The sequence below is a fragment of the Lasioglossum baleicum genome, chromosome 10 (assembly GCF_051020765.1).
Source record: "Lasioglossum baleicum chromosome 10, iyLasBale1, whole genome shotgun sequence".
Lineage (NCBI taxonomy): Eukaryota > Metazoa > Arthropoda > Insecta > Hymenoptera > Halictidae > Lasioglossum > Lasioglossum baleicum.
Genome location: NC_134938.1, coordinates 12621269 through 12639053, shown reverse-complemented (window position 1 = coordinate 12639053; position 17785 = coordinate 12621269). Strand labels below are relative to the sequence as shown.

Below are 17785 nucleotides of genomic sequence, written 5' to 3'. Positions count from 1 at the left end.
CCATATTCGCGCGATACCTAGACGTCGCACGGGTCTTTATTATTCTTCACCGTACATAGATATCCTCTGGCTACTTTCAGTGAATACCACAGACCGTATACAGTTTGTCTCAAAATTCCTTCAACATCCGGAGATGGAAGGTTCCTGAGATCATTTGAAGCAATATTTTCCTTTGCAAAAGTGTCGTCCGCGGCTCTGTTAAGGAGTTATTAACGAAAAACATGACTGTGCCAACAGGCGTCTAGGTCGCGCTTTGATTGGTTCGTGTTTTTCGTCAATAACTCCTTAACAAAGCCGTGGGCGTCATTTCTGCAAAGGAAAATGTCGCTTCAAATGATCTCAGGAACCTCCCAGTTAAGGATGTTGAAGGAATTTTCAGACACCCTGTATACTTATAGACCCGGCTTCAAATAATTGCCCTGAAGCCAGGATTAAATCATCCACCAGATGACAGTTGTGGGCAAAGTGCTATAGCCCGTTGAGAACTGTATCCCATTCTGTATAAATATTTATGGGACTTGAAACTGTAATATATATTTTATAGCTTGCTCATTTTAAACTTCACTCTTAGTGTTTTATGTAGGAACTATAAAGTATAATGAATTTATTATTTATACTTGGACGGGGATATATATTTCTCGGTTCTCGAAGCGCATTCCAATAAGACACAGTTTCATGCAGCAGGTATGCATTTCCTGCACCTGTCGTATATGTAACACGTTGACCATGGACATGGATGCATAAAACGATGCGCACACAAACGCGCGTCGGTTGTCGTCTTGCATAATTGACGAACGAGACGGTGCGATTTTTCGCGCGTAGTTATGCTACTTTGCACTCGACGATCGCAGCAGACGCGTATTTGTTCCATCTTTATTTCATTCGAGCTGTTCGAAACGTTTAATCCTCTGCGGTACCAAACATTGCTTATTAGTTGTTGAAATGTACCGCCAGTCTCTACGACATACACTTTCAATTAGAATGACTTTTTGGAAATGGACTGAACAACTACAATTTTATTTCAGACTGACTGTAAACGTTCGTGCGTGAGCATCGTTCCTAAAAGTCTGCATTTCCGAATAATTTGGCCTTCGTGAGAGCGATATTTTATAGATATTTATGTATTACTTTTATCGGCCATCCTTGAAGCTGGTAGTCGTGACACTTGGAAACGAACACCCGTGTAATTTACCGAGGAGACTTGCAAATACGCGTGTTGTCTTATTTGTAACATTACTTATTGTTAGATACAGTGGCCGAAATTTTTATAAAGTCATCTTCATCTCCATTAATATTTTCGAAATATTTTTTATCGCTTTATTGCGCCAAAAGGCTGGCGCTTTTTTATAGCTTAAGGACTGTTAGGATAAAATGCACTTACGCACTCGCATCCCCTCTGAAGATGACGGTCGAGGGGAAAGTGTGGGGCTCGACACGGCACTCTCACAAGGGAAGAACCCCAAGTGTCCGACTTCGATAATTTTTTTGTGAGACGATGGTATATGGATCCCTAATGATGTCTGCAAAATATTAGGTGTGGTTACTCAATAGTTTTCAAGATATAAACGATTAAAGTTTCATACTATTCGTATCAAACAAGGTATGAAACTTTAATTGTTTATCTTTGAAACTATTGAGTCACTACACTTAATATTTTGCAGACATCATTAGGAATCCATATACCATCGTCTCACAAAAAAATGATCGAAGTCGGACACTTGGGGTCCTTCCCCCGTCAGATGTACCCGGGCCCATACCCACTAAAAAAAAAACCTAACAGTCCTAGACTCAAGATTGAGACCTTATCCACCTCCAACAGACCAAAGAATTATGTTCTTGTCTTCTCCATAGCCCATTTAGCCCTGTTGTTAGGATGGCACTGCACACTCTGCGTCACTATGCTGAGCATGTTTTTTTAACTTCAAAAAGATTCTTTTTTAAGTTTTACCGTCCCCCTTCCACGACGCCCCGGTCACGCGTTCCATCTCTATCGTGCGTGTGTCGCAATGTCACGTGACTAAAATCAATACCGGCAGAGAGGGGGTAACTTGCCCCCTCAATTGGTGCTCCCTCCCCTCATCTGGCGAGAATGGAGGGGATGAAGCGTCTGCGTTCCCGTCTAGCAATCTGCGCTCTAATTTGCATGAACCGGTGCGGCTCGATTGCCGGTTAGTAAATCATCAGTTGCGTCGTCGGCTAGGAAAACAGTTTTACTCGGGAAAATAGAATAGCACGTCCGCCTGCCGTGAATTCCACGCTGTCTCGTTTATTCAAGGCAAATGAGGATAGAACAGGAAGAGCATTACAACAAACAAAATTCAGCATACCACTAACTTTTTCCAACCACCCAGGATGTTTACTATGGAAATATATGTAAACGTGTTCGCGCAGCTTGTTTATTTATTCCGATATACTTTAACGAACGATCTTGCGTAAATCGAGTGTCGCTTTACAATGTTTGTAATTTGTCGATTCACAATGTTCGCGATGAATGACAGTTTGTCATCTTGTTGATTGCTATTTTAATAGCTGGTTGGAGAATCCGGTGGAAAGAAATTTTATGGAGGAATATCATTTATTTATTAACCGAGCGACGGTGAAATTGATCGCACGCGAGAACCTCGGCTCAGGTTTTGATGACTCAGGTTGTGTCGGGGGTCGGAAACCCGAAAATTTATTGTTCGAAGCAGTGCCGTAACGAGGGTATGAAGCGCCTGTGGCAAGTGTCTAACTTGCGCCTCCCCGTAACCTAATAATGACAAAAAGATTAAAAATTTCATTGTAACAAGTTAAATTTTACTAAATGCGATATATTAAATACTATGAACCTCATCAAAATAAATTGCCTGTATATACAATAATGTATTTGTCAAGGTATTTGTATGAATAATCTATAACCTAAATAAGAACAAATTCTTATTCATGTTCAATGACGAAAAAATAAAAGAAATACAAAACATAGATATATGTTAAAATAATATAATAAAAACATAATTTTTCTCGTTTTTTCATTTGCAAACACATCTATTATATCGTCATAATTTAATGTTTCGGTAACATCTTTTTCAATTGATATTATAGACATGTTTGTTAATCGCTCTTCTCCAATAGAAGAACGAAGGTACGATTTTACAATTTTTAATTTGCTAAACGAACGTTTGCAGGAAGCTGTTGTTACAGCCATTGTTATGAAAATCCTTAATTCTGTGTCTAGATTTGGATACGTGTTTTGTAATGAGAGTTCGTAATTTTTTTGCAAGATTTGAAAAGCGTCAAATCGACCCTCGACCGGGTCGGTATTCTTTGTTTTGCGCCCCAAACTCAGTTGCGCCTCTTTCGCCACGCCCTCGTTACGACACTGGTTCGAAGACCCGAATGTCATAGATTTTTGGGTACCCAAAATGTTCGCTTGTCACGAATTTTTGGGTCCCGATCCGAACCCGAATTTCTGGGTTCCTACTACTCGGCCATCCCTAAATTCCAGTACATTATAGCGCGAGTGAAACATCGACGAAGTTCAAGATAACAGTGACGTTGACAGGCCAAAAATATCTTAATGTACGGAAGCACGATAGCGTATCAGCTGCAAGAACTGCAGCGGGCCTAACTGGCCGGATAGACGCGAGAGGTTTCGCGCCCGCGCCTCTTCTCTCCGGCGACTCAATTTCCCTGGCAATCCCGTGGACATGCATAGAAATCATAGATCGCAATTTCTCTGTACTTTCACGGCAACGTCGTAGTTTCCCGGCGTATGAGACCTCGTTTTCAAGGCCAAAGGGCAGCACCGCTTCGGAACCGTGGCCTTATTCCTGCGATATTAGCCTAATCCACTGTTCCGATTATCATGGATAGTGCGCTGCGCTATGTTGGCCTGCTGCGAGATGAGAAATCTCTTGAAGGAACAAGCTACTTCCGTTGCTGTGCAAGTTCAGGAAGGTTTCGGATGTCCTGCATCATCGGAAGCGAAGCACGCTGTGCGCCGATCCTCGAGGACCTAGGACAACGGCAGGTACTGTCGTAAACCTTGTCGGATATGCGGGCGCAGGCGGCTTCTTGGAATTTGCCACCTACACCTTCCCAGCCTACAAGCGAAAACGTTTCTACAACCCGACGGAGCATCATCCGATATATGTATTATTGATCTCTTAGCCGTGTTAGCATACCCATCCAGTCAGCAAAATTTATTCGAGATTAAGACCAAATGTTTGCAATTATATTATACTTTACGAGCAGAAGGCGGTCATTTTGGTGTCAAGACAAGTTTCGAAGAGGATTTGGCCCTTATTTGCTCTGAATCTCCAGACCAAAACCTGGGAACAGGGAGATAATCCGGAATTTGACGAACAAACGAGAAAAGGAGGCGTAGGATGTGCAAAGTCTTGGTCAGAGGCTATGTCCCCTATCCGGCCGATCGAATTTGAGCTATCAAGGCCATTTAACCGTTTCCCCGCAAGAAGTCTCGTCTTCCAAGGTCAACGGACAGTACTCGTCCGCGGTGACTCTCTCTAGATCCCCTATGCCGTCTATCCGCGGGCTGAACGGTAACTGGGAGACCAAGATGCCTTCCAACGGCTCTCTCTGGTCGGCATCTTCCTCGAACTCCCAGAAATCGTCGTTCGAGGTGTCCCTCGCCGAGATGAAGTCCCTCTCCGTCAAGGTGATCGTCTTTACGGTTCGTTTTTTCGGTGTCTCGGCTGCCCTAGGGGGAATGTCCCTAGGGGTGGCGGACCTAGCGTTCGTTTTACCCTTTCTCTTCTTGGCCGATGATCGCCGATCCTCGAGCCTCGTCTGCCGGAGGTCATGGTCGTCGCTCCGATGAATCGCGTCCAGGGATTCCTGATCGTTGTCGGACGACTTCCTGTTCCCCAGCTTCGATTCCGCGGTAGTTCCCTGGAATGCATTTTTATCGGTGGAACCACTCGCGGCCTCGTTTTCACTGGTGCCACCTGTCACCTCCTCCCGGGCCGGTTCTCGTCCCCGTCCCTGGCTCGCCGCTGAATCGTTCGCTGCCGTTTCGACGGGACAGCCGTCGCCGATCGAGTCGCAGGTTTCGTGGATCTCCCGCGACAGTGCCACCGTCGGCTCTGCCTCTTTCACCGTTGCAACGGGATCTCCTTTGCCGACAGTGGCTGCCGCCTGCAGATCGGACTTCATTCGAGGATGCTTGCGATACTCCTCCTCCAGGTAGTTGCGAAACTGATCCCTGAAGTAGCCGTCGATCAATTTCCACACGTTGGTGCTGTACCAACTGAGTATCCCTATCAGGAAAACCCCGCGGAAAAGCATCCCCAACATGATCGCAATCCGTTCACCCCTCCACTTCACAAGCAGGAATTGTCTCGTACGTGTTTAGCGATCGATTACGATTGCCAAGGAATTAGCAGTGTCCTTGAACCGTTAAACGTACTACTCCCACCCTGAGTTTATGGGGCACTAGCAACGCGTTTCAGTCGTAGAAGTACTCTCCGAGCATGGCGATGGCTTCCTGCACCTTCGGCCATCCCATAGTGACGAACACCAAGATCGAATTCGCGATGACGAACAGTCGCATCATGTCGAATCCATCGCTCGACCGTAGCCAGTCGCTGAAGCCTTGATTGTCTATCTCTAGCTCGTCGTTCAATTGCGTGTCTGCCTTGTTGTCCTTCTTGTCGGTCTTCTTGTCGGTCCCAGCGGCGTTCTCGTTTGCTCGCCCTTTCGCAGTCTTGCTCTCATTGTTTCGCTTCTTCATCGCTTCTAGGCTGATCCCATCTGAAAAATGACGCGACAATAACATGGAGGCAGCAACTCGCTACTCAATATAAAGTAATTAATTCAGTAAATTATTGGACGGCCATTGATAACTTGAGGTGTTGATGTGACCTTAAATATTCTAACTATAAAAAAATATATGAAAAAAACTTTTTAAAAACTTTTAATGACTATAAATAAAAGCGTTGAGTGCTAAACTATATTGACGTGATCTTCGTGGGCGCTCCTCGCTTTTATTTATAGTCACTGATGTCTAAAAAAGATTATTTTCTCCTTTTTAGTACATTTTAATATAAGCGTGGTTTTAAAAAGATTTTTTATGTATTTTTTTATTTTTTGTACAAAAAATTTAGTCTTTTTTTCAATGGAATGCAAGATCTAGTTAGACTGGTATGAAATAGTAAGATATAGAAACGCGAGATAGAATGAGAGGACGACTCCGAGAGGACGTCTCTTGATGGAATCCGAAATTGTCCGAAATGGAACTGAATGAACGGAACTGACTGAGCTCCTTCGGTGGGAAATGGGTCAGTGGAGTGGGAATGAGTCGGAGTGGGAACGTGTATTGGAGTAGGGAGCGCTGGCGCGCGGAGTGGGGATCGCTAAACGCGATGACGTACTACCGAGCGTCGCGCGACGAGGTGTGACGGTTAATATTAAAATTTTTTTAAAAATTTGTTTTTTAGTATTGCATTGTGATCCAGTTCTGAGCTATGTTTAAAGTTTCAAGTCTCTAGCTCATTGGGAAGTGGTTTAAATTACAAGATGTGACGCATACAACAACAACGCGACAAGGTAATATAAGCGTGGTAAAAATTAGAATACTATTTCGAGAAACATCGCATAATAAGTACCCAACTCCACGGTACATTACCATCGCAACTTTTTCTATCACCTTCCCCCATGCTTCCGCTACTTTATAAAGCGTTCGCGCGCGGTCTCAATTTCAACCTGGCTTCGCTGTTTGATCTTCTTATTGAGTCACACCCCTCGCCATATCGATCACTTCTCGCCGTCAACGTCGTGGATCTTATTCGAAATGAAATGAGATTCGATTTACTATTTGTCGAACCGAGTCGATCGTCCCGTCGACCAGTCTCTTAAGTATCGAGAAGCATCTATCAGAAGACATACTAACTCTATTCGAAGCTAGTATCGCAGAAAATGCGGCGCGAGGTGACAGTAAACCATTGATTAGAACAGACTAGAATGAACCCTTTGTCCCGAGCCTGTTCCCATCCCGAAACTTGGACGGTTCTATCGAACTCCTAATTACCGAAGTTTCCAGTTCCATTATTTCTGTTGAAACTCGCATAATGTATGGCAAAACTTCAATCGCCGCTGGCAAAAATACTAGCTGGCTGTTAACTCGAAGGCAATTAGGGCAGTCTCTATCTGCTACGTACAGCGAGGAGCAAAACCGAACGCTACAACGATAATTTATGAAAATTCTATGATACTTGTACAGCTTGGAACCTGTAAATTTCCGAAGAATTTCGCACAGCACTGAAAGTGGAACACGATGGACGTTCTCGCAGCACTTGACGCGCGCACATCGCCGACTTCGATTGCAAATCGAATTTGGTCACGTGTTCGATATTTATCATATTTCGCGGCGACGCGACGGCGAAAGTTGGACGTACTATACAGAAAGTTCGTTAAATTGAAATTACTTGAAAACGGAGTTTCCACCGCCAGAGAACTCACCGCGATAAATTAGTGTTCCGTCGATCACGGGCCAAGTTTAGCGAAATCAGGATTCGTTGCCGAGTTTCGCAGCTGCGGAGCTTTCCAGTCGTTCGTGCTCGCGTATATCGTGGCGAATGAAGTGATCGTCTTCGACTGTTCGCCAGGTTTTTCTCCTCTACGTCGCTGTGTATCCCGTCGATAGGGCTTCGCGAATTGCTAAACAGATTACAAGATTCTCTTGGTTACGTCAAGGGTTCTCCGAAGTACGCATATTCAACAACTCGGCCGCACAAGCATTATTTTTACCACGTTTATATTAGCTTGCCGAGTTGTCGTTGTTGTTGTTGCATGCGTCAAATCTTGTAATCGAATTTTAAACCATTTCCCGATGAGCTAGAGAGACTTGAAACTTTAAACATAGCTCAGAACTGGATGACAATGCAATATTAAAACACAAATTTAAAAAAAAACTGTACGTTCAGGAGAAAAAATTTTAATATTAACCGTCACACCTCGTCGCGCGACGCTCGGTAGTACGTGATCGCGTTCAGCGATCCCCACTCCGCGCGCCAGCGCTCCCTGCTCCACTACGCGTTCCCACTCCGACTAATTCCCAATCCACTGACCCATTTCGCACCGAAGGAGCTCAGTCAGCGTGTTGTTCGGAGTCATCCCTCAATCTATCTCGCGTATTTACATATCTTGCATTTCTACATATATATCTTACTATTTCATACCAGTATTACTATATCTTGCGTTCCATTGAAAAAAGACTATAAAGTAGGAAATAAAACAATATATAAAAAACACTTTTTAAAAACCGCGCTTATATTAAAGTGCACTAAAAAGGAGAAAATAATCTTTTTAGACATTAGTGACTATAAATAAAAGCGTGGAGCGCCCACGAAGATTACGTCAATATAGTTTAGCGCTGTTATTTATAGTCACTAATGTCTAAAAAGATTATTTTCTCCTGTTTAATGCATTTTAATATAAGCGTGGATTTTAAAATTGTTTTTTTTTTTTAATAGAAAAGTGTTCAATATTACATGATGCACCTATGAAAAAATTGATTTTTGTCCAACCAAAACTCAATTTCTGCATCTTATCCGGCTATATCGAGATTATCGATAGTCGTCTGCGATCAATTCTGCGCGTCCGATAGTCGACATGTATGTTTTCAAATACGATGATGCCTTCTCATCTGGAGTGATCGAGCTGGTTAAATCAAAGAGTGCTTCGTCAATCAATTCTCTGCCTGTTATATGATATCATCAACACCAAAGAGAGTGAAAGAGTGCTTTGTCCTACTTGTTCGTAGCGTTAACGTGATCGCGTGGATCAAAACCGAAAATGTATTATGTTCGGATATCCGAACGTCATAGATTTTCGAGTACCCGACCCGAGTCATCAAAAGCCGATCCCGGAGCTCGGATACCAGCCCACCCTTGTTGAGTGCACTACCCCGATCTAGAAATCGTAACGATAAACAATTGTTATTGACTCGCGTATATGCAGCCATTGAAACCATACCGTGACACTTCTCGCGTCCACCGCTGGCCGGATAATTCAAGTAACCGTGTCGAATGATCGCGAGAAGCCTAACAAGAAAGCTAACCTCCCGCCATCTCGGTTCGTCGACCGGTATCGCAAACCATTGAAACCGTTTAAAATATTATTTCTTTGCGATCTCCTCGGAGTATCAAAAGGAAGAAAAAAAGTGGAACTCTTGGTGAACGGTTGAAAAGGCTTGTCTTTACGGTCAGGGAATACATTTTATTGGCCGTTTTGTTGGGAAATTTCTGGGTCGCTGGTAGCTAACCTGCCATCTGTATATGTACGAGCGGTCAAGGGTCTCTTTGGAGCTCTTGCGTCGCATCTTTCGTTCCATTTGTCCCGCATTCGGTGAGGATCACGATAACGGGAGTGTGTTACGGGGTAACGAGAAATGATTACGCGATTCCACCCGACAGTAGCGTCGGACAGTGTCTCAGATCTGTGAAGAATAACAGGCTCTGGATGGTGCTTCGAGTTTCAGAAGATTCTTGCTGCGCCATAAACTCCCATCTGTCTGTCTCGTTCCTAGTCTTCGTTCATCATCCGCTATGCATGCCATTAAGCGCCGGTTTGAAGGGATAACCGATGAAAAGAGCATATTTTTTCGGTTTCGGATCCGCGGTAAAGTTCCTTGAAAGGGAGAAAAATGTTTCGTCTCCGCGAGTCTGAATTTATCGTCGGGTTACCGAGGTGGTCGCGCTATGATTGGCGTGAATATTGAAAGACTCCGTCGGAAATAAACCAGTCAGGCTGAGATATCGCCTATAAAAGGAAGTAATTTACCCCGACGAGTTTATTTCCGTAATAACAGTCCAGAACATTCTCTTGAATGTTCAAAAAGGTCATACCACACCGCTCGCAATCAGAGATTCTTATTGCTGTTCAGCCTGCCGTTGTCGTTCCTTTGTTAGAAGAGAGCTTGCTCAAAATTTCTTTCACGGCACCCCCCAGAGTTGATCCAAATAACTTGTAAAAAGTCTGTGCGAAGCTTGAGCACGACCAGACAACGAAAAAACGTGTCCCAAAACGATTAAGCATTAAACTAATTAATACAGTCGGTGTACAAAGTATTCGTACACATTAAAGAAAAAAACAGATTACTTTTTCAAAATTGGACCCAACAGCTTGAGTTTCTCTTCAGATGTTAGAAGGATTAGTTTACTAGCTAATGTGTAAATAATTTTTTTTTAATTGTTATTGGTCGCAATTGCGAAGGAAATAGTAAAGGTCACGATTTTTAAATTTTTTATCTGTACCTGTAATGAAAATTTAGAGGGCGCCTTTGGTAGGTCTAAGTAAGTTATATACTTGTACAAAGTTTCATCGAAATCGATCAAGGATGTTACGAAATATAATTGATTGAAAATAGCAAAAATCGTAAGAATCTGCGATTTAAATGAATCGCAAACCGTAAATTCAAAGATTTTTACATCTTACAATGCCCATAGCTTTTCTATCCGTCAACCAATTCCAATGAAACTTTGTACATACAGGGTGGTCCATTTATTTTGAGACAGCCAATTATTACGGAAACCAGCAGGAATATGAAAAAATGTTTTATATAAAATATTCTTCATATGAAGGGGCACATTTCATGGCGCTATGCACATTTTTCCATAATGGCCATTTAAGGGTCAGATGAAGGCTAACTTCATTTTTTCAATGTGGAACTCCATATTTTTTATTTTATATTCTTATTATACATCGGAAAATAATATTTCGTATAAAACCCATATATATATATATATATATATATATATATATATATATGCATATATATATATATATATATATATATATATATACAATATATATATATATATATATATATATGTATACCTTATTTATTTCCCCATAGTGCTGCAACCAAAGGATTAGATTGCTAGGATTGCCATTCGTTCAGGCTTTTATCAGGACGTTGGCAATTAATGAACAGTTCTGATCAAGAATTTTATTTTCCTTCATTAGTATTCGAAAAGTGTATTATTCAACTGTCGTTGGATCTTCTTCTCGGGACGAATTCGATGGATAGGAAAGTGCTGCTAATGCGCCCCAATCGTGTAGAATACCGTAGAGTTCGACTTAGCTGGCAATCTTATTTTCAGCAGTGCCACATTCGATCTCAAAGTTGTTGAAGTGTAGCAGACCACTGCAGTGCTACTTGCCAGATTCACCGCACTGATGTAATGAATGATTCTATGATCTGGGGGAAAAAAAAACACGTTTACACCATTTTTTTGATCGATTACACAAGCACGACAAAATAAATGTACAGTAGTAAAATCTTGATCGAAGCCGGATCCTCGGGTCCGTGCACCGACATAGATCGTGCAGGGCTGCTGTTTTTTTGCAACCGCGTCAAACGTAGAAAAGGACAGCGCGTGTAAACACGGCCGAAAACTTACTGCATACCGTGATTTAAACTATTCATATCTCCAAAAAAATTGCATAAAAATAAAATTTTTTTGGTATCATATGAGCCCCATTTTTCACCATTCAACTTTGTCCTTCAGACATTTGACGTATCTTTAAAAACAACAGAGATATTTGAGGTGCCGACGTTAGGTGTTTCACCCTGTATAATCCCGTAGATTTTCGAGAAACGGTAAAAATAGCTGAACTTTAAACGCGCATAACTTTTCAACTACTGAATTTCTAGGGTTGAAACTTGGATTTTCTCGTCGAAATCTGCGGGATTGTATAACAGAAAGCCCAAAATTTGTGGTCCTCTCTAAGCCGAACATTAACTATATCGTGTTTACTGTAATTTTAATATGAAAAATGCCCCATAAGAAATAATGAAAAATAAACAAGTTTTTATCCTGCTTGGCGACCGAGGAAGTTTTCGAGCTTCTTAGCCCCTCTCGGGATATGCCGTCCAGTGGAGGGTGTAGGCAGACTGACTAAGATCGCACAGCTCCGCCCGGTTTAGATCAAGACTTTACTGTCTTGCAATGCAACAGAATAGAAATGTTTACTTATATAAAAGAAGAAACATTACCGGGACGTATAGTCAAGCGATGTTGTGTTTCCACAACAAAGTCGTAGTTATTTGTATAATCTTGTTGAATGGTATAAATAATATCACTTGGCCCACGCACACCCAGCGTCAAATCTCCAACAAACCTCGGAGAGCGTTCACCAACAAACTGCCACATACACATTAATAATTATAAACGATCGTTGACCCAAAATTTACGAGTCGCTGCTCCGGACTAATATAATGACTAGACTGCAGATCTTTATGAAAGATAAAAAATTTCTACATCAATTTCAAAAAACAGGGGCCACGTAGAAAATTTGTTCTTCCGATCATCTCGAACAGTTGAAACTAATACACTGATGTTCTTAAATCTATTTAATATTGATTTTTATTATATAGATGTTCACTACTTTAAATTGCACGTACCTATTTTTGTCATAAATGCATAAAATCCGCAGTATGATAATGACACAACTGCAAAAATTGAAACTTTACAGGACAAGCAAAAGAAAAATACAATTCCAATTTGTCTTAACAGGATGGCCTATATGTAGATTCGGTTTAATTCTTCTATGAGAGTAGTTTATAGACATGGTGGGTTATTATTGCAACTTTTAAGTTATTTAAATTTATAAAATAATAAATACCAGCCTCACACAGTGTTGGGCAAAATTTATTTCGACTAACGAATAAAGAATAACGAATAAATCCCAGGATTTATTCGAGAATAACGAATAACGATTTTATTCGCTGGAAATTATTCGTAGCTAACGAATAACGCTTTATTCGTTATTCGTTAGTCACGAATGAATCCCGGGACTTTTATTCGTTATTCGTTATTCTAAATGACGGCAGCGAATAAGAATAAAGGCCGGAGAATATGCGCAGCGCGCAGCCGGCGCGGCGCCGGCGACAATCGGCAATCGACACCCGACACCTCGAGGCTGAGGCCGAGACGAGCTATGGATTGATGTTGACGATTGATATAACTAAATAACAGTGATTCTTTTTCACACAAGCATACAGTGTGTCGAGTATATGGTAATTCGGGAAAAAAGTCATAACTCTTAAACTATGTAATTTTCGAGTAAAGTACCTTAATACTTTTTGAAATAAAATGCAAAGACGAATCGATTGGTATATAAAAAAAAAATTATTTCTAATTATTAAAAAAAAAATTTTTCTAATTAAAAAAAAATTTTTTTTCAATTGCGATAACTTTGTTTTTTATGTTTTTTTTATTGAGTTATTTTCGATTTACTGCGACATATTGTAATTAATTTTAACTAAGCAACTGCCTAGATTTGCCTAATGGCAACCGTCCCAATATTTTGAGCACATTTTATTTCGAATAACAAATAAAAAATAATAAATAAAATATGAGGATTTATTCGTGAATATAATAATGATTTCATTCGGTAAACAATTATTCAGTAGTAAATTATTCCAAATAACGCTTGACGCCTAAATAGTAGTGGTTAGTGGTTAGGTTAGTAGTGGTGACCGACCCTAGGTCCGGGACTGGGACCTTCGTTATCTTTACACATACTTTGTTGCCACGATACACATACACATACGCTGGTGCCGACTGCCGAGCCGAGTGCCGCGTGCCGCGTGCGATGTCGGTGACGCGATGTCATTCGACACCATTATTCGCTGAGCTATGCTATTCGAATAAATTTTTATTCGCTGGCTTATTTGAATAAATCTTTATTCGCTGGGTTGTTACGAATAAATTTTTATTCGCTGGGTTATTCGACTAAAAATTCATTCGAATAAAAATTTAGTCGAATAAAAATTTAGTCGAATAACCCAGCGAATAAAAATTTATTCGTAATTTTTATTCGCTGGTTATTCGAATGAAATTTCAATCGAATAACGCCCAACTCTGGCCTCACAGTAACCAGTACCATGTACAGTAGCGGACAAAAGTTTAAGACCGCTCTAAAGAAGACGATAACATTTTTAATATTGTATTATACGATTTGAACTTTTTTGGGAAGCTAGAGCAATTAATTTACTTAGGATGTGAAAGGATGAGAAAAGAAATTTTGTCAAAAATTGCAATTGATCGGAATTGTCGAAAAACACGAAAAGTTGAATTTTTAATTTATTTATGTGGGCCTATATTGAAAATTTTTAAAAAACGTTTTGTAGATCTGTGTCAATTAAACATATTCTGAAAATTTCGTAAAAATCAGAATATGTTTAATTGACACAGATCTAAAAAACGTTTTTTAAAAATTTTCAATATAGGCCCACATAAAAAAGTTAAAAATGCAACATTTAGTACTTTTTCAACAATTCCGATCAATTGCAATTTTTGAAAAAATTTCTTTTCACATCCTTTAGTAACCTAATTGCTCTAGCTTCCCAAAAAAGATCAAATCGTATAGTAGAATATTTAAAAAGTTATCGTCTTCTTTAGAGCGGTCTTAAACTTTTGTCCGCTACTGTAAATATGTCATTGTTCTTCTGAAAATGCATCACAAATTTTACACTTCTGTCGTTATAGCATCTTCCCTGCCGTAGCCAATTTTGTAAGTACAATTATGTCGATTTCCAAACATCTATTAAATGCATTTTTGAGCCCGCCAACACAATCAAATCAATTTTACAAAATTTTACAGTTGCGTCATTATACTTCCGGAGCAGCGGAGTAGTATCCTGAAAGATTGCTCACCGAATCAACAGACGGACTGGCCTCCTTAGTCATGTCCACGTTTATGACGCTGTGCGGTTCAACATTGATGGCGAAAGCGCCCTGAAAGATAGCCAGGGTCACGAAAACAGTGCAAATGCCGCGAGACATTTTGAATGTCCGTTTTGATTATGACTATGCCGCGGATAACATGCGCGTCTCTTATATAGGCAAACCGAGACTTCGCCAAATTTGAATTTATCTTATCAGCGTATCATGGATCAGAATGCTTTATGCTTCGGCACTTGAAACGTCCTGTATTGCCATCGTATATCTCACGACATTGCTGTTGATAAGTATTCATTTTATCCCTTAATCTTCTCCCGCTATGTGTATGAAACGATACATACAACTGGACTTCATCGATCGCGAATTCAATTTTGTGTACACATCCGGTACCACGAATCGTTATCAAAACGTACTGTGTTCCATCATTGATCGAATGATTGATAAGTGCACTTTCTATTTGTATTTATGAATCGGCAGTGTTTGAGGGAACGAAAAATATTCCGCTGACATTTTCTGAAAATGAAATTTGCATTTGTGCTCATAATTATGAAAGTGGTCCGAATCATATATTTCTTGTTTAGAGATACAGTAGCGGACAAAAGTTTAAGACCGCTCTAAAGAAGACGATAACTTTTTAAATATTGTATTATACGATTTGAACTTTTTTGGGAAGCTAGAGCAATTAGTTTAGTAAAGGATGTGAAAATAAATTTTTAAGTAGAGGGTAATTGTTGCTCGCTCGCTTCGCTCGCTCGCGAGTAGGGTTGTTTTTGCTCGCTTGCTATGCGAGCTCGCGGATAGGACTGCTCTTGCGAAAGGGTTAGTGGTACGCATGGCTAGTAGTACCTATAGCTATTAATGTTTTTTTTGATTTGGTGTGTGACTCTCCACGAGCCACACAAAGAACTTCCCGATTCGTTAGTTGCAGTATATTATTACCATTATTAAGTGTACGTTTTAAGAAGATTATACGTTTTCAGGGAAATTCAATAGTTTTCTACTTATCAAAATGTTTGCTATATGGCGTCGCATTAAATCAACATCGTATGCTCGTTGCTCGCTTGGTTCCTTGTTATAGCATACTAATGTTGCAAAATAAATTGTCTTAATTAGTTTTTCGCAAACGATACAACACCTCATTATCCGGGTTTGCAGTATTGATCCTGGTTTTCTTCGATACTGTTAATTTAAATTGTCCCAAAATATATAAACCGCGCTCAATTTTGAAACTCTGCTCAGTGCTACATACAACATTTGTAAAGTTCGCCTTTCTGATTTTTTAAAATCCAAACATACTTTCTCGTATGTTTGTCCCTGACTTTTATGAATCGTAATCGCTTCAGCAGGAACCACTGGAAATTGACTACGTGTGATTTGATATTTTTCCTCACTCGACATATTTACTTGATTCGATATTTTTATTATTGGTGTAAAATTTTGATCAATATTTGCATTTTTCATATAATCACGATAACGAGTTCTTACTTTCACTCCTACTCTGGCCAATTGAAAATCTAACCACAATATAGACGGAATTTTAGTATTTTCTTGAAAAGTAATAAATTTTAATATTCCGCATGTGTGTGTGTGTGTGTGTGTGTGTGTGTGTGTGTGCTCCATTAACCAATCCGTTTTCAACATCAATGTTATTAATAATTATCATATAGTTTATATTAATTTTCAATTTAATCTCAGTTAATAATTCGTTTTGAACTGATTGTTTTTTTAAAGATTGTAATATACATTTTTTTTGTACTTTCATCGGTATTCTTTGAAAATGTATTCTCGGGAGTAGAGATGATTAACTCACTCTTGCATTGGGATAATTTTCGATTATTGTAAGCGGAAACATCATCGTAAGGTACAAAAAAAAATTAAAAAAAAATTTTTTTTTTAATTTTAATAAAATCGAAAAAAAAATTTTGTGTAATTACGTTTGTTTCTTCGGTGGAAACTTTCCGTTCTCTCGTATAAATTGCATTGTTGAATGAACTTCTTTCGAAAAAACTAAAAAACTACTTGACCAAAATGGACCAAAATCTAATCAGCTCTAAGTTACAGCGGGGCACATCGATTGTATCATTCATCATCTTGATCGCGTTGTTACTTTTTCTGAAAACGTTAACGAAAAATTTGATTACATAGAAACGGCCATACGCACATACACACACACACACACATACGAACATTTTGCTGAAAATAGTCTAAAATGACTGCAATGACCATGAAACGTGAAGATCTGCTAAAAAATCGATTTTCGATTTTCGGGGTCATTACAATAACTTCCCTATAAAATCGGGAAGTTAAAAAATTGCAATTGATCGGAATTGTTGAAAAAATACTATGTTGATTTTTTAACTTTTTTACGTTGGCCCATATTGAAAATTTAAAAAATACGTTTTGTAGATCTGTGTCAATTAAACATATTCTGAAAATTTCGTCAAAATCGGTCGACGTTACAATGAGCTACAAACAAATTTTTTTTATTACGAATATTTTTTAATTAGTCGACCTTCAAGTGTAGAGGCTTAACGAGCTTTTCCGCTGCAGGATATCTTTTTGTAATGACTTGAGGACCTAACTAGAAGATACAACAATTAATAGACTTTGCTTTTTTACCACGTTTTCATTACGATCATATTTTCAAAGTTGTACAAATTAAAATTTGTTTTCATAATTTTAACATTTTTCAGATTTTAATTTAATTAATTACATTCACAGATAGGTCGATTACATATAATTCGTTCTAAACAATTTTTATAGTTATTTTTAAGTTTTGACCAACATTTTGGTAAAGGAAAAGATTCTTCCGATTCACCTCAGCAATTAATATATAATATCGTAGCTTCGTTATTGATATAATAATTTTTTATTTAAATACCTTCTAATAATTAGTATAGATATAACGAATTATTATATTATATATTTTATATACAATTCGACACGTATATGTACATACACATATACATATACATTTCAATTATAGTTTGTTTTCCAAAAAGAGATTTATTTTAATTTAAATTTATGTAGATTTAAATTTTATATGTATTCTGTTAATAAATTTTCACTAATATGATTAAAGATGATTATCTCAT

The 17785-nt window shown here is 39.2% G+C and overlaps 4 protein-coding genes across 5 annotated transcripts in view; 1 reads left to right on the top strand and 3 right to left on the bottom strand.

The window, feature by feature from the left end:
• The window catches only part of LOC143213025 (uncharacterized), a 126786-nt gene that overhangs the window by 6139 nt on the left and 102862 nt on the right, over window positions 1–17785 (top strand). The window lies entirely within an intron of this gene.
• LOC143212790 (uncharacterized) lies at window positions 1752–5441 on the bottom strand. Its single transcript, XM_076431926.1, has one exon. The coding sequence runs from the start codon at window positions 5293–5295 to the stop codon at window positions 4426–4428; it is 870 nt and encodes a 289-aa protein (XP_076288041.1). The 5' UTR covers window positions 5296–5441; the 3' UTR covers window positions 1752–4425.
• Xport-a (exit protein of rhodopsin and TRP A) lies at window positions 5307–7605 on the bottom strand. Its single transcript, XM_076431928.1, has 2 exons — window positions 7459–7605; window positions 5307–5751 (listed from the first exon to the last, which is right to left on the bottom strand). The coding sequence occupies exon 2, from the start codon at window positions 5729–5731 to the stop codon at window positions 5447–5449; it is 285 nt and encodes a 94-aa protein (XP_076288043.1). The 5' UTR covers window positions 5732–5751; window positions 7459–7605; the 3' UTR covers window positions 5307–5446.
• LOC143212785 (uncharacterized) lies at window positions 10843–17134 on the bottom strand. 2 transcript variants are annotated; one of them, XM_076431919.1, is made up of 4 exons: window positions 16625–17134; window positions 14664–15203; window positions 11999–12146; window positions 10843–11200 (listed from the first exon to the last, which is right to left on the bottom strand). In XM_076431919.1, the coding sequence occupies exons 2-4, from the start codon at window positions 14790–14792 to the stop codon at window positions 11040–11042; spliced, it is 438 nt and encodes a 145-aa protein (XP_076288034.1). In that variant the 5' UTR covers window positions 14793–15203; window positions 16625–17134; the 3' UTR covers window positions 10843–11039. The 2 variants fall into 2 exon arrangements, with proteins under 2 accessions (XP_076288034.1, XP_076288036.1); XM_076431921.1 differs by having other exon boundaries at window positions 14664–14744.

What these genes read in the sequence shown, in the direction of transcription:
- LOC143212790 (XM_076431926.1), bottom strand. Translation starts at nt 5,295, where the DNA reads ATGTTGGGGATGCTTTTCCGCGGGGTTTTCCTGATAGGGATACTCAGT.
- Xport-a (XM_076431928.1), bottom strand. Translation starts at nt 5,731, where the DNA reads ATGAAGAAGCGAAACAATGAGAGCAAGACTGCGAAAGGGCGAGCAAAC.
- LOC143212785 (XM_076431919.1), bottom strand. Translation starts at nt 14,792, where the DNA reads ATGTCTCGCGGCATTTGCACTGTTTTCGTGACCCTGGCTATCTTTCAG. An exon ending in CCAGTCCGTCTGTTGATTCG is followed by an intron (nt 12,147 to 14,663) that starts GTGAGCAATCTT and finishes TGTATGTGGCAG; the next exon opens with TTTGTTGGTGAACGCTCTCC. An exon ending in TCGCTTGACTATACGTCCCG is followed by an intron (nt 11,201 to 11,998) that starts GTAATGTTTCTT and finishes TTTTTCCCCCAG; the next exon opens with ATCATAGAATCATTCATTAC.